Genomic DNA, 25,751 nt, shown 5'->3' on the forward strand with positions numbered 1-25,751 from the left:
TGAACATTTAGGTTTTCAAAACATCTGTAATTTACATATAGTGAGTTATAAATCTTTATTTCCAAATAGACAGTCAAATGTTTCAACCCCATTTACTGAACATAAATTCCTTTCCCCACTGATCAACATGCTATTTTTGATATGAACTAACTTTCCAATAAACACAGGGGTTAGCTTCTAAATTCTATTCCATTCCACTAATCTATTTGCCCTTCAGAACAGCCAGAAGATATGTTCCGATGTGCACTTTTTCCTGCTATACTCTAGTCACAAAATAACTTTTCATCATTCTGAGCATACCATCCCCTTTGATGTAATTCTGACAAAGGGGCTCAAATAAGGGATACTGGAGTGAGACCATGCTCTAATTTACTTTGCAGCCAAAGCTTGTAAGAGAAGACAATTGTTACCGAGATATATAAAACTGTTTTCAAACTGCAGGTAGCAACCAATTTAGTAGATCATGGCTGTCATTTAAAAAAACTGATCTGAAAAATATCAGCATGTATCAGACAGAGTAAGCTAAGTACTGGTTTAGAAACATTTGTTAATGTAAATGATGATGAAAAATGTATTTATTATGAGTCAGTAAAAAATACTGGAAATACACTCACATATGAGATGTATTGAGGAAGAGAAACTTGGCAAGGGGTGTGGAGGGGGAAGGTGAAATAGGAAGATGAGGGAAAGGAAGCAATAGTAAGAAAGTTCTAAGAAGTAAGTGTTATCCAAGTGTGAGTCAGCAAAGGCCTCAAATGGGCCATTAAAGTAGATGAGAGAAGAGAGAGAGTTCTAAGGAAAAATTATAAACTTCTTCCATCTCCCATGAAATAAGATTAAACTGAACTATTTGAAAAAGAGAAATCATATTTGCTTTTGCCCACTTTATTCAAGATAATTTTCTTGAGAAATCTTAAATATTGAAATTTGGAATGTTTTGCTTTAAAGTTGCATTACAAATAATTCTTACCTTGCTCTCTCTTTCTAATTCACTTCGCAGCCACTCAAAGTCACTGTATCTTCTTCTAACAGTAGATTCTTTCAATTTGAAAATAGGCAGATTTGTCTGAAACAAAAAAAGTCACTTCTAAATTGAAGCATACTATAGGGACTTTAAACCAAGAAGGGGTGAAATCTGTTTGTCAAATTAATAACATGGCAAGCCCGGTTACCTTAAGAAAACTGCAAAGTTATTAAGGTGTCATTTTATCTTTAACAAAATAAAACTTAGCTGTTACGAAAGTATGTTATTTACACTTGAGAACAACTTTAAATATGCATGTTTGCATATATGCTATTGGATGTCATTCTGCGTGAGGTTAGTTACATAAACAAAGGTCATTTTTTTCTGTTTCAGTGATCTGTAAAAATGTCAACTGAACAGGGTGAAGATAAAGCTAGCTGATTGCAATCCAGTTTAGACAGCACCTTAGTATATAATGCTCATTGGAGAAAAAGACCTTAACTGCTTTGAAATGAAATACAAAATATTTTGTTATTATGACTAGGTTAGATGTTGCATAATGGAAGAAATAAAGAACTATTCTTAACAATCTTCTTTAAAAATGCCAGAAAAACCACACTTACCACTATTATGAAATTAAGAGCCATACACTTTAGATCAGGTTCATAGATCCAGAGCTCTACAGGCTGAGGGCAAATTTAACAATGGAAAATGTAATGCCCAGGACTTTGAGGTTACATTGGAATGGAAGAAAACTTTTAGAGACTGCAAGATTGCAAAGATCACTTCTGTCAACTAATAAACTTAAAGTTACAAGAAAGACTTCTATTATCTTTTATTGATCCCTAAAAAAGAGAAAACATACTAACAAATCCAATTAAAAATGGTTTATGATTAAGGACAATTAGCAGAAGCTGTAGAGCATCACAATTTTACCATCAAGAGTGAAGTTTTATGAACCCTTCATTCACTGCTGGTGGGAATGTAAACTGGTACAGCCAGTTACAATATGGAGGTTTTTCAAAAAATTAAGAATAGAGTTACCATATGACTCAGTAACCTCTCTTTTGGGTATATACCCGAAAAATTTGAAAACATTTGTTAGTAAAAAATATGTAGCCCTATGTTCACTGCAGCATTATTCATAGTGGTCAAGACATGACAACAACTGAAGTGTCCTTTGATAGATGATTGGATAAAGAAGATGTGGTACATATGGACAATGCAATACTACTCTGCCATAAGATAAAAATACTGCCATTTGTGACAACATAGACAGAAAAAGTCAAGGATATGATTTTACTCATATGTAGGATATAAAACTGAAAACAACACATGAACAAACAAGGCAAATAAAAAAACCAGACACAGTGGTTACCAGAGGGAAAGGGAGGTGGTAAAGGGGGTCAAATACAAGATAATGGAGGAAGATTTGACTTTGAGTGGTAAACACACAATGCAATATACAGATGATGTATTATAGAATTGTACCCTTAACACTTATATAATTTTATTAACCAATGTCACCCCAATAAATTTAATTAAAAAAAGAATAGATTTAAAATGCACATAGTATCAAAAATTTTGTAGGGAACAGAAATGACCTAATACAATTAATGCCCTATCATACTGAAAATGCTATTTAATAGTAGAGTTGAACCTTGAATGACATGGGTTTGAACTTCATGGGTCCAGTTAGGCATGGTGTTTTTTTCAATATATTGAAAATTTTTTTTTAAGATTTGCAACGGTTTGGAAAAAACTCACAAACTATGAAGCCTAGAAATATAAAAAGTATTAAGAAAAAGGTACATTATGAATGCATATAATATATATAGATACTACTCTATTTATCACTTACTACCATAAAATATATAAAAATCTATTGTAAAAAGTTACACACACAATTACAGACTACATACATGGCACCACTGGCTGCCGAGAGAAATGTAAACAAATGTAAAAATTAAATCATAACTGCATAAAATTAACTGTAGTACATACTGTGCTACTGTTAATAATTTCATAGTGACCTCCTGTTGTATCAATTACACTAGGCTACCATACAGCAATCATATGTGCTTCTTTGTTACCAATTCATGAATCTTTATACCTGTAAATAAATATGAATTTCTTTTTCACAGTATCTTTTCATTTTTGATATCCAGTGTGAGTACTACATGTAACATCTACAGTGTTTTGTATCACCTAAGACAATACTGATGCAAGTGGTGGCAGACAATTCACTTCTAAACAGAAGACATCAATTTATGGTGTCAATAAATACAGTCCAGTACTGTAAAGGTAGTTTATTGTCCTTATGATTTTCTTAGTAACATTCTTTTCTCTAGCTTGCTTTAAGAATATAGTATATGATACATATAACATACAAAATATGTGTTAATAGACTCTTTATGTTATTGGTAAGGCTTCCAGTGAACAGTAGGCTATTAGTAGTTAAGTTTTAAGCAAGTCAGGTTATAGGCGGATATTCAACTGCATGGGAGGTTGGCACACCAACCCCCAGCATTGTTCAAGAGTCAACTGTATATACTCTCAGATTATATTTTGTCCTTAATTCAAACTTTGCACTTGTAGAACTACAAACTGTTTTACAGCTGAAAAGAAAAAAGTTAAGTGCCACTAAAAGAAAAGACTGGCTTCTTATTTTGTATACAAGGACATCACCATTACATAAAATTCACTCTTAAGAAAATTCCAATCACTCATGAAACTTAATGCCACTGGTAACTGTCATTCAGTTAAAGGAAAGCTTTTTATTCAGGATCTTAAACCTACTTTGTAGAGGTCTAAATTTTTTCCAAAGTGTATTAACTTCTCTATGTTGTATACCTTATAGCCTGGAATCTTCTACAGATGCTATTGGGCATAACACTGTATAGGTTTCAAGCATGAAACCAAATCACACAAGAGGTTTAAAAGCACTTGAATTTTCTTTCCCAGGTAACCACAACATTTGTTCTTTGTATTAATGACTAAGAGCAAATTGCACCTAACAAGACTCTTATTATACTAAAAGTCAAGCTTATATTTAGAGATGCTGGCTTGCTGTACAGAGAGGTATTCTCATTCTCCACAGGGAATAAAACTAGGTCCCCTGGAGAGCAGGATGATAATTCCCAGAAAGAAAGCACTGGATTATTTCTCTCTAATTTCACCCACTGGCTTTTTAACCAAGTTCACCCTTCCGCATTAAAATATTAAGTCTTTGTAAGTGTCTAAAGATAGAAAGGCCTTTACAGAATTGAGTGTTTTCTGCAGGTGAGATTTTACATTTTGAATTCCCTCCTCTCAAATTACTTTACAAAGGGGATTAGCTGCTCTCTTTATTCAATATGTTAAGATCAAGCTTGTGAAAAGAGTTCCCTAAGAATTTTCATACTTCTGGGTACGGAAGTCTATAAAGTTAATCTCTGAAACAACATATCAAGCTTACAGGTACAATGTTGAGGGAATAGTGCCAATCAGGCTCATTTTACCTTCCATTTTCCCTTTTGAACTTTTGACACAATCATGATTATATCTGATTCACTTTAATAGAAGGGGACTGGGAGGGAGAAAAAAATCCAATCCCTTCTATGATTAGCTAGCTAATAGTTTGACAGATTATACATTAAAAAAGGATCATGGTTAGTTTAAGTTGTATTCTTTTGTTTATAGTTTTCTCAGCTGGCTATGATTTCTCTTTGTATAAAGACTGCTATACTTTTGATAAAGTTACGTCAAGTAATTCTTAGTATATTTGCTCATTACATTTAGAGTGGTAAGTCTGCCAGTTAACATCTTCCTGGTCATCACAAGGAATTTCAATTCAACTTGATCAAAATACAAATGAAAAATGTGGAGGTTTTTTGTTTAAGCCACTGAACTATCACCACTGAATACAAACTCTTATGACTGGTCAGTTTCAACTTAACACTTACAAAGTGTTCTACTTTGGTTTTTTAAAAAAAGAAGAGTAAGGATAATACTTTTTCCCTACAGTTTTGGGAGGATTCAAGTATCATTACAGTGTGGGAGCTTCTATCATAGGGCATAGTGCTAAGTAAGGTGGGGAATATAATAATGCATAAGATGTCCTGGCCCTTATGAAGCTTATATTAGGGAGGGTAAAAGATAAGCATACAGCCCTGGCTGCTTTGGCTCAGGGGCTAGAGTATTAGCCCTCAGACTGAGGGGTCCTGGGTTCGATTTTGGCCCAGGGCACGGCATGTACCTCGGTTGGAGGCTCGATTCCCGGCCACAGTTGCGGCGTGCTCAGGACACAACCAACGGATGTGTCTCTCACACCGATGTCTCTCTCTCCCCACCCCACCCTTCCACTCTCTGAAAAGCAATGGAAAAAAATATCCTCAGAGAGGATTAAAACAAAAAAAAGATAAGCATAGAAAAAGTTAAGTTTATGTGGTTGAAAATACCACACACCATAAACAGAAACAAAATTGACACACAAAGAACACTCTGTAGACAAATATGTGCAACATAAAACAAAGAGACAATTTCATTAAAACGTAAAGAACTTAAAAAAATAATGAAAGATAAAGATAAATAACCTGACAAATAAAATAGGCAGAACAGAGAAAAACTGATGGCCAGTAACATCCAACTTTACTCACATAAGAAATGCTAGTTCAAACAGTAAGATCCCATTTGCATTTATCAAACAGGCAGACATTAAATTTTAATACCCAGTGACAGTAAGGGTAGAGAAGTAGGCATCTAAAAAAGATCTGCTAATGGTAGGGAAAACTTGGTACAGCCTGCAAGGAGGCCATTTTTGTGACATCTTTCACTCCTTTAGAAAAAATTATTTTTCAATTACAGTTGACACATAGTATTAGTTTCAAGTGTACAGCACAGTGATTAGTCACCAACATACCTTATAAAGTGATCACCCTGATAAGTCTAGTACCCATCTGACACTCTACAGTTACTACTTATTGACTATATTCCCTATGTTGTTCTTTACATCCCCACCTCATTCCTTTAAATGCATGTATCTTTTGGGCCAAGAAGTCCACCAGGAATTAATCCTACAAATATTTCCACACATACAAAAAGATACTGGTGCCCAGAGGTTTCATTAGGATTGTTTATGTAATAGCAGAAACAAAACAGAAAACTAAAAACCTAATTAAATTTTTACAAACATAAAACGAAATTTCATACAACTTTTACAAAATATAACTTAGCCCTAGACTGGTCAGGAAGCCTGCCTGAAATGTATTTGGTAAGAGAAGTTCCAGGACAGTATATATAGTATGATGCCATCTGTACAATAAGAAAAGGGTAAAGAAACGAACTGACCATAAATTTGGCCAGTATTCTTTTTAACAAATATATGTTTTCATTGATTTTTAGAAAGAAAGGAAAGGGAGAGATAGAAACATCGACGAGATGAAACCACACTGACGGGCTGCCTCCTGCGTGCCCCCACTGGGAACCGAGCCCTCACCCCTGGCATGTGCCCTGACCGGGAATCGAAGCAGCGGTCTCTCGGCGCATGGGACGACACTCCATTCACTGAGCCACCTGGCCAGGCATGGCCTGCATTCTTTTAACACGTGGAGTAAGCCATACTATAGGAAGACAGCTAAGAACGGTAAAAATAGTGTGAACTACATGCAAAGAAGGAACAAATATATTTAGGAAGTAATTCTTATATATTCAAAGCATAGGCAATGATGGGAAACAAAACTGAAAAGGATAAGCTGCGCCCTAACAGGCTAAGTATCTACCTGTAAGCACCAGGAGTAAGAACATCTCTAAGCAGGAAAATACCTTTGAAACAGAAAAACAGAAGAGAGAATTTACCATAGAAGTAGAAGCCACAAAACTGGACAGATTAGCTATGTATATGGGTGAGCATTAAAAACAGTTGTCTATCCTCATCACACACAAAAATTTTTTTGTTAACTATGCATGGTGAGATGTTACAAGATGTACTGTGCTCATTTCACAATGTATACAAATATCAAGTCATTATGTTGCACGCCTGAAACTAACATGTTATATGTCAATTACACCCCGTCCCCCTCCATCCCTCAAAAAGAACAGTTGGTTCTAGCTACTTCTAAGGTTTAACTGTTCAAAGAGTATGGACAAGAGTCAGAATACTGAGGCAAATTATAGCAGAAATCCCCTAAAGGTTTGACTTTGGATATCATTTAAAATGTTTAGACTTATTCAGAGAGGGAAAAAGTGCTGAATTTGAAATTAAATATAAATCAGATTTAAATACGGTACCCTTATTTTAAGATGATTAAAAATTTTGAAATTTAAAAGATCTAGTATTCTCTCTTCCTAACATTCATGTTTTCCCCCTAATTTAAAAAAAACTGCTTTAGTTGCTCAGACTGAGCATAAACCAGAAGTCACTATTTTCCTCCTAGCTACTGTTCATTTTACCTAACAGGAAAAAGTGTCAAACTCAGCGACGTGTATGAAATAACGATACTTACAGAAAATATTTTATTTGTAGGAACAGTGACCAGAGAAACAGAAGGACAGAGACAAGCAAAACTGAAGTCCACCATCAGGCAAGAACCATAAACTAAGGTTTCATCTATTTATATAGATATTAAACATTAGTAAATGCTGAAGGTGAATTTGAGTAACCTTGGTCTATCTGGACTTTGGTTTTGTTCATGTAGTTATAAAAGTTCTGCAAGTAACGTTTCATTATACATCTGAGCAAAGACAGGCTCCAATAAACAGTCACATCAACTACTCTCATAGGATCTATATAAAAACCCAATAAAGTTATATCAAGGCTATGGCCCAAACTAACACTTGAAAAAGCAGAAAATTATAATTACCTGCTCCTCAAAAAGTTAAGTTGGTTACCTGGAATCCATAGTCAATAAAAACTATTTTATTCCACATTCAAAATATGCCTTTGTTAATCATTATAAGCCAAATAACTGTTAATTAGTTAACTATTATTTGTTACCACTACTTAACATTTCTTTGGAAAACTATAAAAGAGATTATCTATATTATCAAGGGAGGCAGAAACTGAGAATACAAAAACATTCACACCTGGCACTAAAAGGAGCTTTTTAAACAAAATCTGAAACATCTAAATATGGGATACAAGGTTAAAAGTCAGAGCAAAAAGAAGTCAATCAAAAATCTCTACTCCATATTCTACCCCAACTACTGAAATCAAAGTGGTTCTTCAACCTGGTAACCTTCAGAATTACCTAAGTAGCTTAAATCAATTTCTTAAGTGGAAACATAGAACACAAACATAGAAAAGTGCACAGAAACATCGAGGTACAGCTCAGTAAGTTTTCAAATGGTAGTAATCTGGGTAGTCATTAAAGAAAGAAAAGTCCTGAAGCCTACACTTCAGATCAACTAAACCAGCTTTTAGCAGAATGGGCCCTCTAAAGAGAGTTCCCCAGATGATTTACACACAAGTATAGAGACTATTACCATAGCACATCAGACTAGTTCAAAAGATCATACAACAAGCAGCTAAAGCAGTGCTTAGAAGAAAATTTATTGCTGTAAATGTCCACATTAAAAAAAAGTATCTCAAATGAATAACCTAATCTTCCACCTTCGGAAACTAGAAACAGAACAAGCTAAACACAAAACAAGTAGAAGGAAGGAAATAATAAAGATTGGAGAAGAAATAAATGAAATAGAGAACAAAAATAATAGAGAAAACATAAGTGAAAAACATTCAATGTTTCAATTAAAGAATTGGGAGGCTTTAATCAAATTTGAGGTTATTTTTAATATATTGTTTTACAAAACTTCTGACACAGTCATATTGTTCCTTCTACAGAAGAAAATCAAAGTCAGTAACCCTACTCTTTCTCATTCTTACCTTCAAATCTTACAGAGATTCATTCAATATAAGAATATACATTTTCTAATATTCTATATTACAGTGGTTAAGAGCTTAGTCTCTACCTAGGGTTAAATCCTAGCACTGCTGCTTAGCTACGTGACTTGGGCAAGTTAATCTCCGTTTCTCAATTTGCTCATCTATAAACTGGAAATAATAGTGTGAAAGTATATCAAATTATATGGTTTAGAAATGAAACTAACCTAGCTGATTTCTTTTCTACTTGAGAAATCATATAAAAGATAATTATCTTGAAATAAATAAGGTTTGTAATGCTGGAAAATCATATTCTTACAACCCTATGTCATAGTTGTTGCAGCAATGAAATGAGGTGATACATAAAACATGCTTAGAACGGTACCTGTCACACAATAATTGCACCATAAGTCTAAGTTATTTCTTTATTTTTCTTACATTACCCATTTTGTGTATTTTTAAAACTTAGCAAGAAGTTCTAATATTATAATACTCTCCTTATACCTTTAACCAGTTCTTACTGTTATATTTGCTTTGTAAATCTACAGTTATTTTGGCTAAACCATTAGAGAGTAAACTGCCGACAGCATAACCCTTTACCCTAAGTGCTTTAATGTGCATTTCCTAAGGACATTCTCATACACAACCACAGAACAAGAACCAAATACAGCACATTTAACGTGGACATAGAGCCCATACTCAAATCTTATCAGCTGTCCCAATAGTATTCTTTCTCTCTCTGAAAAACCAGAATCCCATTAAGAATCAAGCACTTCCTTCATTATCTCTTTAGTCTCCTTCAATATAGAACAGTCCTCCTGCCTTTTAGCTACTCAAGCCACTGACAGTTTTAAAGAGTGCAGGCCAGACATGTGAGCTACATTATACAATTGAGTCATGTCTGTTTCCTCATGACCAGTTTCATGTCCTCCATTTTTGGCAGGAATGCTGAAGCCTTCTAAGCACATCACACCAGAAGGCAGATGATGGCAGTTTGCCCTATTATTGGATCAGTTGGTTATGGTTAGGTGAGCCAGGTTTTTCCAAAGTTACCTTTTTTCCTCTTTATATTAAATTTTTCTTATCTTGCACTTGCCCTTCATAATAAAACTTAGTGCCATTTGGAATTTACCCAGCTAAATTTAAAATTTACAGAATGAATTCTGCTTCCTAGAAAATTCACATTTTTAGGTGAAGTTATTTGCCTGATTTCACCATTAGGGGAGAGACTGGCTTGTTGCTGGAAAGCTCTACTCTGTCAAATACAGTGTGAACATGCAAAATCAGAAGAGGATTTTAGTCTACTTGGCTAGGATGGGGCATGCTTGCCCCAGGAGTTCACAGCAACTCACAAGCCCCTGGGTGTCTTGCCTTTTCACGTCCAAGCAGAGGATGCATTGTGCGTAGCTCACGAAAAGAAAAGGTGGCGGACTGTTTGGGTAAGATACCTGGGATGCTCAGGAAACTAGGCAAGAACGAGACTAAAAGCCTGAAGGAAACTGTTCAATATTATTTTGTTAGTGTTCACTTGTTCTAATAATGCACCAAAAACAAAACTGCAGAGAGACGAAATGTTAGGAGAGGTCTGTATGCCTGATACCCTTAAACTGCTATGTAAATAAAAAAGAAACCAGCCACTTCCCATAGAGTATTACTAATCACATGGAGTAAAATCAGCAGGAATCCAAACAGACATTATATACAAAAGAAGAGATTTTTGAAACCACGTTATAGGGCTCTAAAAGAAGTGCTCCCATCACATCTAAGCAGAGGAAACTGCCACATTATTAGTCTCAAAAAAACTGGGTCTTACACACTTACACAGGCTGACCTATTAAAGTCAGCAGCTCACAGATACCCTATATGTAACCTGATTATCACTGATAGCCAAGAAGAAAACCAAGCCTCAAAATGTGATCACCTGAATATAGCTTAACAATAGATATTAGAAAAATGTTTACTAGGTGTTTCTAGTATTTCTTCAGATAGTGTCACATGTACATTTGAAAAAAGAGACTGGCAACGACATCAAAAGTATACTCAATAGACCATACTCTATTCAACCAATCCTAAGAGATGTAAATGGATGCCCCACTACAGTTCTCATTAAACGGTTGCATTTCTCCAAATATCTACATCTAGAGATAAAGGATAAGCTGAGAAGTGCTTAAGCTATTACCTCTCCCTTCAGTACTTTTGATACTTGTTTTACCCCATCTGGAACAGCATGAATAACTGGAGATATGGTTTATAACCTAGATGAACTCTAAATATGTCTGGGGAGAAGTCATTTAAGTGAAGAATAAGCTTTTAGTCTGGTGAACCTTTGAAATGTAGATTGTCACTAAGCCAAGGTATTTAGTTTAGTTTCTTTCTTTAAAAAAAAAAAAAAAAAAGGACATGGCCCTCCAGTGATACAATTTCCCGTTATTTTAAAAGAAGTATCCTTTATGGTGTAATTTCCAAAACAGTAGAGAAGAAATTATCTAGACTGGTTTAATGCATAAACCAAGTAATTCCATATACTTTTCCTTCTTTGTCCATATTCTTCATTTGTGAATTGGCAACAGGTCTCATTTACGAGCTCATTGCGAGCAAGGTTTTCAATGAGCAACCTTAATGGACTTGTGGAATCACAATTCCAGTGGAAGGGAAAATTCACTCATATCAGCTCATGAACATTTACATAATCCTACAGACTTCTGCTGAAAGAAAACTACCTACTAATAGCCCAAGACTTTTTCTGAACAACTTTAAAAGTGCAAAACTATTTCTTATATCTCCCCAACTTGCCTAATCATAAGAATCACCTCAAGAGTTTTAAACACACACCCACACACCCACCCCACAGACCCCCAAGAGCCACCTCCGAAAGAATCTCATTCAAATTAGTCTGGGGTGGAACCTGAACATCAACAGTTTTAGGTGATTCTAAGGTGAGAACCACTGCCTTTGGCCTACTAAATGTGAAACGGGGTGTGTGTGTGGGAGGTGTTGGGGGTTCTTAGCAATCTGTATAATCACGAAGTGATTCTAGTTTAGTCAGGACAGATATGGGCAATATTTTACCTCCTCAAAGATAGTGATTTGGAAGTAATATAAAATACTGAACTGGAAATGGAATGAAAGTCATTATAAATAAAACTATGATGTGGAGACCAATGAAAGAATATTAGCTAATAAGCTCTATTCAGTAAGTGAATTCTAAACATCTATACATGCAATATTAGGTACATATGGACTACAGGGATCTAAAACAAATATTCTCAAGAGATATTTACAGCATGAAATGGGGGGGCAGTTATAACCACAATTTATCACAGACCTTTACTGTTTAGAAACCTGTATTAAGAGTAATCAGGGTAGAAATAAAATAGATATAAAACATACACATATGAACATATGATTATATTAGGTTAGCCCAGCCAGTGTTGCTCAGTGGTTGAGTGTCCACCTATGAACCAGGAGGACACAGTTCAATTCCCGGTCAGGGCACATGCCTGGGTTGTGGGCTCAATCTCCAGTATGGGGTGTGCAGTAGGCAGCCAATCAATGATTCTCTCTCATCACTGATATTTCTATCTCTCCCTCTCCCTTCCTCTCTCTGAAATCAATTAAAAAACACACACACACACAAAAAAAACAAAAACATATGAATATATTAGGTTAAGTTTGCATGATAGGCTTATGAAAAGTATCTTTACAATAAAAAAAAAATTAGAATAGAACATGTTCATCTGTAGAGATTTCATTTTTATAATATCTTTTCAGACATATATACAAATTTTATTCTGGTTAAATATACTTATATTATTAGCTTCTCATTTGATATAGTTAATGATTGCAATATATGAGAGGTAGTATAGTACAACAGACAATAGCACACAGCTCTGGAACCAATCAACTTTTAATCCCAACTCCGGCATTAACCAGCTATCTAACCACAGGCAAAATACTATGGATGAGAGCTAGACAAAACCTTGATATAGATCCAGGGACTTTATAATCTTTCCTTAGGACAAATCCCTAAAGGTGAAATTACTGAGCCAAAGGCTATGAATATTAAGGCTTCAAAATGTCTCTTAGGGAGGCCACTTTGCTGTATAATGAAGAGGTACATAAGTGTAGTAGGCTAGTACTTTGGTGGCCTACAATAAAGCATGCCTCTTGGTTATCTTTCTGTCTGTATCCTCTCCCATATTGGCTTGGCCATGTGACTGCTGTTGACCAATGGTATAAGCAAACACTTGTGCATTGGGGCTTGTTGTCATGGAACACTTGTTTAAAAGAAAATTTGGTTTTGGAAGCCAGTCACCATTATTCTGTTCAGAGTCTAGCTATCCACATGGAGGAAAACTCAGGGCCTGATCAACAGCCCCAGCTGAGCTCCCAGATGTTAGCTAACACTGACTTGTCAGCCAGCCATACAACTGTGTCATCTTAGAAATAAATCTTCCAGCTACAGTCAAGCTGCTCCAGCAAATATCAAGGAAAACAGTGATAGCTATTCTTTCTAAGACCTGACCAAACTGTAAAACTGTGATAAAGTGAATATTGTTATTTTAAGCCATCAACTTTTACGGTTGTTGGTTATACAGCAATAGATAATAGAATCAGTAACTTGACCTTATAAATTTTTAATAAAAAGTATATAGACTTGCCCTGGATGGTGTAGCTCAGTTGGCTGGGAGTCCTGTGCACCAAAAGGTCGCTGGTTTGATTCCCAGTCAGGGCAGATGACTAGGTAGTGGGCTCGATCCCCCCAAACAAAGGTTAGAGACTTATTTTTTGACAGGATCATTTATTACACTAGGAAATTGTTTAACTGAAGTGAACTGGGATGAGAACAAATAGAGCCTTTCACAGTACACAGTATCTTACTCTTTTCTATTCAGTCCTGTCCAGGTTAGATGTAAAGCCTGTGTGGTCCCCGACAGAGTTCAGTTATATCTGCTTTCAGGTCTGTTGAAAGCCCCAGGCCTTCCCAAGATATCTAGCTTAGGGCACCTGAAGTAACTATCTGTTCTGCAACAGATTTGGTTCTCTTAGAAGTCTTGCTGTGACCAGTGGAAGAACTGCTTCCCAAGTTTCTTTCCCGCTCCACTTCCTCAAGGCCCACTTCTTTTTAAAGGCCTTAGAAAAAGTCTATCAGACTGAAACATTTTAAAGATGAGGCAACTTAGATTTAGAGAAGGGAAGTCATTTGACATGTTCATACTGTTAAAAAGTTCCAGAGGAGGATCTGAATCCAGGTCTGCTTGACTATTTCTTCCCTGCTGCTTCCTGGAGTCAGAATTGGTGTCACAAATTTGTGATTGGCTCTATTATGCTAAATCTACAATCATACGAAGGAAATATTGAATGAATATAAACTCATATATATTTGCTTGCATTTCCCCCCTAATAATGTAGCATGTCAGGAACTTCCACTACTAAAAGTGATATAGCAATTGTTTGAACCTTAAGTGTCTCTCTAAGATATAACCTTAATGACTGTAACCTTGAATATGTTAGGTGAATGGAAAAAACAGGGGCTTTCAACTCTTCATCTATCAAGCTGAACATCTAAACTTGAAAACTTGTGATACATAATGGTGTAAAAAGCCATAAAGGTATACTTGGACTGAAGAGAAAAGAGTAAGATACTATGCACTCTGAAAGGCACTATTTATTCTCATCCCAGTTCACTTCAGTTAAACAATTTCCTAATGTAATAAATGATCCTGTCAAAAAAATAAGTGACCAGACTGTAAGTGACTACTGACCAGAAACACAGTGAGATGGGGTACAAAGGTCAAAGAAACTCAAGAGAGAAGGCCTTGTGTACAGTGATCTCTTCATATGTGACCCATCCTATATATATGAGGCCAGTATCACTTATAATCAACTAAAGACAAGTCCAACAAGTCAACTTTAATTCCAGAAAATCTGGACAAACAGATGTCTGGTAGTTTGAGTCCAACATTTTAATTCAAACAGCTTCATATGGCTAAAGACTACTGTATTAGAGCAGTTTTAGACAAAGGCAGATCAAAAGTTCTAGAGTTAGGCAGATAAGAGAGAATATTCCTTCTAAATAATCCACTAAACTATATTCAGAACTGATGACCTACTTCAAGCCACAAAGCTCTTAATTTTATGAATGTTTTTATCAGATTCTATATAATTTTCTACTATGCTCTCTTAGTTTTGAGATTCTTGAATGTTCTTCATACAGAACCACTGGGTGCCTTACATATTTGATAGGTAATTTTATATACTTCATAATCTTTTCTTAAATTGGATTTTTAAAATCAATGCTATCACAAATGGATGTGCATGATTTAAAAAACAGATTGTTCTTGCTCATCTTACATGACTGCCTGAAGTTAAGGTGGAGTTTTTTTCTCAAAATAGAAACAAAATGTGACATCAGAATAAATTGTGTAGTTATACATTTATTGCCAGAAATACTTAAATATATTTTAGACTTTGAGACATAGCATTATAAATTGCAGAAGTCAAAGTACTTTTCTCCTAATGTGTGCAGTGAATGGAAGATACTAGGCTTCTAAGACTTTACTTGGAATTATGGAGGGTCAAAGGCCTGACAAAGTATGAAACATTTTCTAAGTTAAATTTTAATCAAGAGCCAATAACCTAAAGTATTCGTGACCTAGTACACATAATTTTACGCTTGTCTAGTCTTAGAAATCAGCCCTCTCTCATACAGGGCATTAGATCACAACAGCAAGCATAAACAACTTGATCAAAGGTTATGTGGTTCTTTCTCTTATACATAGTGCTTTAGTAATTTTCTCTTTAGTTTGGAAAAATAATCTTTTATAGCCTATTAACTTAAGTAAAGCACTCAACTTTTTCCACGAGAAAAAATATTTTTTACACCTTTGGTAAAACATCTTGGCAGACTAGAAGGAGAGATAGAGAGCCAACAGTACTAGGTTCTGATGGGAAAGAAGATAAGGCTTATGGCCTATGATCAAGTATCAGTGTCAGGATGAAATCCAGTCTCTAATGACTGTTACTCTCTTAAGAGTCTAGAGTCTCTTTCTGTTGGAAATGATCTTTAAGACATGGGCATGGTCATTCTTATTAGTTTCCTATTGCTGCTGTAGTAAATTACCACAAACTTAGTAGCTTAAAATGACACAAATTTATCTTACAATTTTGGAGGTCAGAAGTCCACAAAGGGTCTCATTGGGCTATATCAAGGTGTCATCAGGGCTGCATTCCTTCTAGAGGACCTAGAGGAAAATGTGTTTCCTTGTCTAGAGCTGGCTGCATTCTTTGGTTCATGGCCCTTCCCTCCGTCTACAGTAAGCGACATCACTCTGACTCTGCGTCCATTGTCACATCTCCTAAGACTGACTCTCCTGAGTGTTTCACTTACAGGGATCCTTGTGATTACATTGGGCTCAACCAGATAATCAAGGACAATCTGCCCACCTCAAGATCCTTAACTACATCACACCTTCAAAGTCACTTTTGCCATGTAAGGTTCACAGGTTTAGGAAGTGGATATCTTTGGGGAGTCATTTATTCTGCCTACCAAGTCACCCAAGTCATAGGTGCCACCAACTATGGCATTTGGAGATTACTAATAAGTAAGGTGCAGTAGATGAATGTTGCCACAAATTCTTTGAAGCTCCTTCCATCCATGAGATGGAGTCTATTTCCCCACCCCTTGAGTCTGAACTAGCCTCATGACTTGCTTTGACCAACAGAATGTGGTAGAAGTGATAAGCAAGTTTCAGAGCCTAAAATTCGAGAGGTCTTGCAACTTTCATTTTCATCTTCTTGGAGTGCTAAGACTGCCATATAAGGCAGCTAGTCTAACTGACTGGGGAACGACAGGCTATGTGGAAGAGAATACGGCAATCCAAGTGACAGCCAGACAGTCCAACTCTCCAGTGAAAAACAGCTACATACAGTCAAGATGGGGGCGTAGATAAATGCACTACTCGAATCTTCCCATAACCACAACAAAATTACAACTACACTACAGAAAAACCATAATTCAGAACCACCTGAAATCTAGCTGAATGGAAGTCCTACAACTAGGAATTTAAAGAAGCCACATCGAGACTAGTAGGAGGGTGGAGACACAGTTCGGGCTGGTCCCACAACTACGTGTGGCAGTTTAAAATTGGGAGAGAGCCCGGCCAGCATGGCTCAGAGGTTGAGCATTGACCTATGATCCAGGAGATCAAAGTTTGATTCCTGGTCAGGGCACAAGCCCTGGTTTTGGACTTGATCCCCAGTGGGGGGCATGCAGGAAGCAGCCAATCAATGACTCTCTCATCACTGATGTTTCTCTCTCTCCCTTCCTTGCTCTGAAATCAATAGACATATATATATATATATATTTTAAATATATCTTTATTGATTTCAGAGAGAGGAGAGGAGAGGGGGAGAGAGAGATAGAAACATCAATGATGAGAGAGTCATTGATCAAGTTCACAACCTGGGCATGTGCCCTGACTAGGAATCGAACCCCAATCGCCTGGATCCCAGGTCGACGCTCAACCGCTGAGCCATGCCCAGCCGGGTAATAAAGACATATTAAAAAAAAAATAAAATTGGGGGGGATATCTTGGCTGTGGCGGTCCCTGAGGAGCAAGGGGTCCCAGCCTCACAACAGGCCTCCCAGCCCAGGGTTCCAGAGTCAGGAAGAGAAGTCCCCATAACTTCTGGCTGTAAAAACCAGTGGGATTGCGGATGAATGAGACGGAGGGAAACTGGAGTCCCAGAGAGTTCTTAAAGGGCAGGAGCATGGATTTACTTGGACTCACTCCCTCTGAGCTCCAGCCCCGAGGCAGCAGCTTGAAAGGAACCAGGGAGTAACTGAATTGTGTGGCTTCAGGGCAAAGGCCATTGTTCCTTTTCTGAACCCCCACCCCCACAGAGTCAGAAGGCAGGTATCATATCTGAGTCTCACACTGTTCAGCCAGCCCTGGTGATTCCCTGAGAGCCCACCCTACCCAAATTGATGGCCCACTCAAGCTATTTCCAGTTGCTTTTCCATACAATGACCTCTCTTGCCTCATGTTTCAAACTTTCTTTCCTAAAATCTCTCAAACAAGCAACATCTGGCCTCTGCATACCCCCTAACTCTTGCTAAGTGGCCCTAGGCCAGGCACTAGCAGCAGCCAGTCTTGGATGGCAGGATGGCAGCTGGCTCCTTCTGGGCATTTCGGAGCCCAGCACAGGTAGCAGCCATATGCAGATCGCTCGAAAATCAATAAAAAATATAAAAAGACTCTCCAAGTGTTTTTGATTTCCATTATTTCAATGCTACATAAACTCTAGACCGGGGATTGGCAAACTTTCACAAAGGGCAAGATAGTAAATATTTTACACCATCACAACTACTCAACTCTGCCCTTTTAGTGCAAAAGTGGTCATAAATAACATGTAAACAAAGAAGTGCTGTGTTCCAATAAAATTTTACATAAACAGGGAAGCCCTCAGCTTGCTGACCCCTGCTCTAGACTCATTAGTGTCTTAAGAACGTTCTCAATTATATAATATAGGAGAAATCTTCTGGGTATAAAATTATTTTAATTTTAATTTTCTGATTTTTTTAGAGAGGAAGGGGGGAGAGAGAAAGACAGAGAGATAAATGACCAGGGATCAAATCTGCAGCCTATGCTCTAACCAACTGAGCTAGCCAGCCAGGGCTTGGGTGTAAATTTAAACAAAGACCTGGAGGTACATTGATGTATGCCTAGCCAACCAAAGAGTTTTTTTCACTTTTGTCATCCAACTCATTCAAAAATATTCATTATGTGAGTAACTATTATACCTGCTATATTCCTGGAGCTGGAGTAGGTTGTTTTTTAATTTTTATTTTATTTTTCCCATCACCATTTATCCCCTCTATGCCCTCTTCCACCTCCACCCAGCCCCCCCACCCAAAATCACCACACACTGTCCATGAATTCTCTTTTCTGCTCAATCTCTCCACCCCCCAACACACACACACACACACACACACACCACCTTCGCCAGAGCTGTCAGCCTGCTCTCTATCTATGAGTCCGCCTCTATTTTGCTTGGTAGTTCAGTTTATTCATTCAATTCCACATATGAGTGAAATCATATGGTACTTGTCTTTCTCTGACTGGCTTACTTCACTTAGCTTATGTTCTCCAGGTCCATCTATGCTGTTGGAAAGGGTAAAATTTTCTTCCTTTTTACAGCAGAGTAATATTCCATTGTGTAAACGTATCACAACTTTTTAATCCACTCGTCTACTGATGGACACTTGGGCTGTTTCCAAATCTTGGCTATTGTAAATAATACTGCAATGAACGTAGGGGTACATATATTCTTTCAAATTAGTGTTTCAGATTTCTTCTGATAAATTCCCAGAAGTGGAATCTCTGGGTCATAAGGGAGTTCCATTTTTAACTTTTTGAGGTAGCTCCATACTGCTTTCCACAGTGGCTGCACCATCTGCATTCCCACCAACAGTGCCCGAGGGTTCCCTTTTCTCTACATCCTTGCCAGTTGTTTGTTGACTTGTTGATGACAGCAATTTTACAAACTTATTTCCACCTGAAGATAACCAGTAATGGCAAGGCAAGACAAGAGTGAGATACTGAGAAATAGACACAAGATGTGGAGCTTTGAGACTCTTTTGTTCCTCTGTATGGATTAGAATTCCCAAACTTACAATAGAATAGAGAAGCTCATACCACAAGGGCAGAAATGGAAACAACAGAAAGCGAACAAGCTATAGGGGGCAGGAGTGGAAATAATTTTAGAAATGTCAAGCAAATAGAGACATCAGTGACAAAATCAAAGTCTAGAGCCAAAGGATTGGAAAGTGATCATTCCAATATTGTCAGACACAATGAAGTTTTATAAAAATTATTTGAAGTCTTCCAAAGATTCTCTGGCAAGAGACACTGATCTCACTTATTTTGGTGGCTCAAATTACATATTCCATCATTTAACGTCATCAACTAAAATGCTGGTCCTAAGTAAAAATGCCTACATAGTTTTAAACAGTCACTGATGGCAAAAAAATGTTAGTTTTCTACTTTCAGTTCCTCAGACTCAACTCAGTCCCATGATATGCCCCTACCAGGTATGCCATGTTTTCATGCTTGCTTCCTTTCTTTACTCTACAAAATTAATTCTCAGGAAGGGATCAAAACTCATTTCCATTTAAGGTTAATAAAACTAATGAGAGCTCAACTTTATTTCTTCCAAATCCAGTGAACTTTCTCAAAACTTTGAAATTTCAGACATCAGCAAAAAAGGGAAAGAATTAGGAGAGATGATGAGAATGTTGCTAAAGCCACACCCTAAAAAAGCGGATTCCAATCACTTAGTATTTGCTGCTGTGGGAAAGCAAACAGGGTCTGTTCTTCCTGTATTCACATGGCTGCCCAGCCAGACTAAATTTTCCAGCTTCCTTTGTGGCTACCTGTGGCAACAGGCAGGAATCAACCTTTCCCTTGGCTAGAATGTGGGTGTAATGTTGGAAGCTGGTAGTGAAGCCACAATATGAGCCATAGATTGCCCCCGGGGACCTCTTCAAGATGAAAAAAATAAACTCTACTTTTGAGGTCTCTATGAGACCAGCCACAATTATATTCTAATTGATACAACTTTTCTAGCAAGCTACAGCCAAAGTCACACTTTACTACCATGTCCAAATTCCTAAGTTAAATGTTTCTTTAAAGAAGTAGGGCTCCCCTGGCCAGGCATGGCTCAGCAGTTGAGCATCGACCTAGGATCCAGGAGATCAGGGTTCGATTCCCGGTCAGGGTACATGCCCCGGTTGCGGGCTAGCCGATCAATGACTCTCTCATCATTGGTGTTTCTATATCTCTCTCTCCCTCTCCTTTCCTCTGAGATCAATAAAGGTATATTTAAAAAATAAAATAAAATAAAATAAAAAAATAAAGTAGGGCTCTGGTTGAAAGCTTTAAGTCATTTATTTAACGAATCAATAAACAGCAGTTCCAAGATTATAGTATTGCTTTTTATTAGACACCATCTTTCTTATCTGATCAAAAAATTGCTGGCTCTGCTTACATGGAAGCAGCATAATATGGTACAAATATCGCAGTGACTAAAAACAGTTGACTTTTTTTTTTTTTTTTGTAAGAATGATTAGAAAGGTAAGGAAAGGAAAATCTCTATTACTACATGGAATCACCGTGACAGCTAAAAGTTAAGCCCTTTTAGACTTCCCATTTTCAAGGTGCAGAGTGACATTATTAAAACACAAAGATTTCTTTCTTAAATGGATATAGATTTTGCTTTTCCTTGACTTCTGCTTATTTCCATGATTATTACTTAGGAATGTGGACATGGATGGTACAAGACGGGCAAAAAGATCTGGTCTGGCTGAATACAGTCAATGCCTCCCTTCTTCCCATAAAACTAGGCTGTAGCCCTGGCCTGTGTGGCTCAGTGGTTGGAGCGTCAACCTGTGCACGGAAGGGTCACGGTTTTGATTTCCAGTTAAGGGCTTGTACCTGGGTTGCAGGTTCAATCCCTGGCCCCTAGTCGGGGCACATGTGGGAGGCAACCAATCAATGTCTCTCTCTCACATGGATGTCTCTGTCTCCCTCTCCCTCCCTCCCTTCACTCTCTCTTAAAAAAAAAAAAAAAATCAATGGAAAAAATATCGTCAAGCGAGGATTAACAATAAAAAGAACACACACAAAAACTAAGTTGTATAGGTTGGCATGCTTTTAGCTAGTATCTAAATTGCCTCCCCTCCAAAACCAGTTTTCTACTTTTGGTAAATGTCACTGGCTTTCCTCTCTGCTGTCAGAATCTGTATTATTTATTATTTATTTTTAGAATTTGCCCTTTTTTTTCCAATCTCATCAAGGCTACCAATTATTGTGGCTCCACAGAATTTTCCTCATGCTTCTCTGCTGCCAATCATTTCTGAGAGACAGAGAGCATGGTGCAACCAGGAATAATCCTTGCTGCATATATCAGTGCAGTGCCCTTGCTGGGTGGTTTTTAAACTACTATTTTCCAAATCCCACCCCAACCCAATTAAAAGAGAATCTTCATGACTTCAAAAGATCTGAATGTTCACTGAGGATGAAAGTAAAAGTATGGGATCTGAAGGTCAGGAAATCTAGATTCAAATCCCAGTTTTGCCATTTAATAGCTGTGACTTTGGGCAATTTACTTAACCTTCCTAAATTTTACTTATCCAAAAATGCCCATTATGTGCCAAACACAGTGCTAGGTATTAAGTAAGGGTAGAATAGTAGCCCCTGTCCTCTAGGAGCATATAGTTATGGAAGATACAGGAACCAAAGATAGCTGCAGACTATCACACTTACATAGATTTATTGTTCCACTTAGTTATTCATTCATTGGTTGATTCTTGTATGTGCCCTGGCCCGGGACTGAACCCACAACCTTGATGTATCAGGATGAGATGCTCTAACCAACTGAGATACCAGTCAGGGCTATGCTGATTATTGATTTTTAATTTAGAAGATATCTATATTTAGAAAGAAGTAACCTTTAGGAGACTTGACTTTGGTGGGGGGGTGGTGAATGCAAGATGCAATATATAGATGACACTGTACTTTTATTAACCAGTATCACCCCAATAAATTCAATAAGATTCTTTTGAAAAAAGGAAAAAAGAGAGAAAGAGGTAACACTTGAGTGCCTATTATGTATCGGTCACTGTGCTAAAGAGATTTCTGTGCATTATCTCACTTAATCCTATGAGGTAGGCACTATTATTAGCATACCTATTCTACCAAGAAGTGGAGTTTAAATTTTGTATCTTACTCTGATAATAAATAATAAATCAAGTCTTTGAACTCAGAGCTCAAGAAAGATCCTTAACTTCACTCCTGTTTGAAACAGTTGTCTCTAGGTACAATAGGTCTTAATTAAAATCTCCAGAAAATTAGAGTTACATTATAGCACAAACTTCATAAATGGTGACTGAATTTCCCCTTTAGACTTCTCTTTAATATGCCAAAATAATTCTACACCCTGAGCTTTCCTAAAGCTTTAATCATTTATGGTGCTCTCTGCTGTACCTACCCATTAGAACAATTTTTAAAAACATTAACACCACCAATTATTTTCAAAAGCCCAAAGATACTAATCAAGTGATCCTAATAGTCTTAAATACTATCCTCAAACCAAAAGATAAATGGAAACTAGGAAACTTGCATTCTAAAGTGCCACCATCCAAATAAAATTACTCTGTGAATTAGAGTAATTTCAATCAGATCCTATAAAATCGAACATTTTTCTCAAGACCAGAATTAAAGAGTAACTAAAGATAGTTTAAGGGCCCAAACTCTGAAACATAAAATGGTTTGCAACAGGGCAAATTCAATAGCAAAAGGCAGGTAGTAGGGGCTAGGGAGAGAAGCAACAGTTTAGAATAGTAGTAATAAAAACCATTACAAAATGATTTACCTATTCATTAGACTGGTCATTCTGTCTTAATACTGTAATTATTCTCAAAAACCATATGCTGCTTAAAATAAGACCTAATATCTTACTACATAGTGTCCTGAGTTTTAACACATTACATATTAAGAGAAACAACAATGGCATTTTATAAGCATTAGAAACTCAACTACATTTTCTTATAGGGCATTTGCATTTATGACTGTAACTGTCATTATACACAACAAACTGTTTTATATAATACAAACTAGTGTATGTGTATACTTTGTTAATTCTGTAACTTATTAATTGTTCTTAAAAGAGATTATTTTCTTTAAAATGCAAATGGCTGCACCATAAACACAGCTTATTTTTATGTGTCACAGCAGCTGTTTGGTAATCAAATATCAGATATATTTTTTAAAATAATTAAATTATCAGACTAGAGTCTATTTAATATAATGCACTCAGCAAGATAAACTCAGTTATTAAATGAAGGAAGTGTAGGCAGGAGATTCCACTTCACTTGTGTGACAGGAAGTACTGGCTATGGAAGTTTAGAAACAGGAATACCAAGTTGTTTCAGCAAAAGAAAGGAAAGCATGCTGGTTAAATAAGGGTAAAAGAGGAAGTTCTTTTTAGTGAATAATATGCCATATATTTAAGACAATCCAAGTCATTCCAAAAATTTTAATAAAAAAAAAAAAAGGTTCACTTTTTCACTAGGTTTTGGTGGTAATGTACTTCCCTAGGTACACTAGAGCCTGGGTTTGCAGTTTCGCTATAACAAGACTGCTATGGGTCACATTTTACACATCTGTAGGAAGGTATGGGTGGCTTGTATCATTTAAATTGTTAGTTTCATATCTTAAACTAAAGTTTGATGATTGTTATTTTTTTTAGAAGTGTATAAGTAAATCATTTCTAAAAGTGTATAGGTTTCACAACAATAGGTTTAACACTACTGAACTGTACTTAAAAATGGTTAAGATAGTAAATTTCACGTTGTGTGTTATTTACCACACAAAAAGTGGGTAAGTCAATGAAAAATTATTCCCCTTAAATGTTAATAGTAACTTGTTATGTAAATTTTGATTACTCTAAAGTGAAATTCTTATTATACCTAATTTTTAATAAAAGAATTTATTGTTGTCATCTTTAACAGCTGGATTCATTTTACGTAATTAATTTTTAAAGATACTTCCATACATGAGCATGAACTACAGAGTGAAAGTGAAGCACTATTCTCAATCAGCATCTTTCAAATCATCTGAATTACTTATTGCCAACAAATACTAGTTATGAAATTATAAGTGTGTTTCTACTTCAGCTGATTCATTCATTCAGTGAAGTGCAAATCTCGAAATTAACAGAGCAAGATCCCTAACTGAATAGCCTTTTGTTAAAGCGCGGTAGTTCTGGATTGTGAGGTAGGTAACACTCGCCCCACCTCAGACGACTGTGGCCTAGAACGCTAAGGTCAGTATCGTTTTCAATCACCCCTCTCACCTGGCTCAGCCCTACCAAATTTGTCAGGCTTTTGTGAACTCCCATCAGATTCTGTTCAGAAGTGTACAACGAGGTTAGTTTGGTGGCTTGTGAGGAGCCAGGAGCACAAAGCTTGGCTCGGCCACCTCTGGGAAAAGTGTCCAGGGAAAGAACACCGGGAAGGCTTCAAGTTTGCGCAAACCCCCTATCTCAGTCTCATCTACCTCCCTTCCCGAAGGGCAGTGTTCTGTGTTCTCGAAAGATCTACCCTTTTCCAACTCAAATGCCATTCCCAGATCAGCTGCTTGAGAGGCAAGCGGCGCCCAACCCACGTCCTGTTCTTCGCGCACCTTCTCCAAGTGGCAGCCCACTCTGCAGCCCCCGGCCAAGCCCTGCAGGGACCCTGGCCCACGACCCCGCCCGCGGACAGGGCTGCCCTACGAGTCGGCCAGGGAATCCCGGCCTGGGCTGCGTTAGCCGCCCGAGGGGATCCGCTCCTGGGTCGGCTGGGGGCGACTCGAGGCTGCAGGAAGGGTCTCACTGTTGGGGGTGGGGATGGACGGCCTCACCTTGACCCTGATTTCATAGGTGGTGAAGCGGCCTCGGCCGACCCCCACCGTCTGCGGGTTGCTCACATCAATCTCGAGGAAGTTGCTGGGCGGCCCGTAGGCGTCATTCAGGTTCTGCGGCTTGGTGATCAGCCGCCGGGTGTCCGCCACCGTCTCCGCCATTTCGCTCTTGCAGCCGCCGCCGCCGCCGCGGGCTCCCTGCGCCCCCGCCGCGTTCCACCGACGCCGCCGCTGCTGGCCGCCGCGGGGACACCGGGCTCGCGCGCAGCGGTCGCGAGGCGAACGAGCACGTAGGGCTGGCGTTCACTCCGCGCGCGAAGCTCCTCCCCGCGCCCCTCGGGCTTCCGTCTCTCGTGCCCAGGGAAGAGACAGCTGACTCGCCGAAACGCGGCACCCAGGCCGGGAAGGCCCAGCTGAGACCGCCGAGAGGGACTGCGGCCGAGGCGGCGGAGGCGGAGGAGCT

General features: G+C 37.8%; 1 protein-coding gene across 1 annotated transcript in view; it reads right to left on the bottom strand.

Annotated features, from left to right (window-relative positions):
* Nucleotides 1-25,751, bottom strand: part of SNX3 (sorting nexin 3) — a 29,959-nt gene extending 4,208 nt beyond the window's left edge. The window contains exons 1-2 of the mRNA XM_016217542.2: nucleotides 25,289-25,751; nucleotides 971-1,066 (exon numbers count right to left, since the gene is read on the bottom strand). Of these exons, the coding sequence (XP_016073028.1) occupies nucleotides 971-1,066; nucleotides 25,289-25,450 (258 nt within the window). The 5' untranslated portion in view covers nucleotides 25,451-25,751. The remainder of the gene's footprint in view (nucleotides 1-970; nucleotides 1,067-25,288) is intronic.

This window comes from Miniopterus natalensis, chromosome 5 (genome assembly GCF_054644295.1).
Source record: "Miniopterus natalensis isolate mMinNat1 chromosome 5, mMinNat1.hap1, whole genome shotgun sequence".
Lineage (NCBI taxonomy): Eukaryota > Metazoa > Chordata > Mammalia > Chiroptera > Miniopteridae > Miniopterus > Miniopterus natalensis.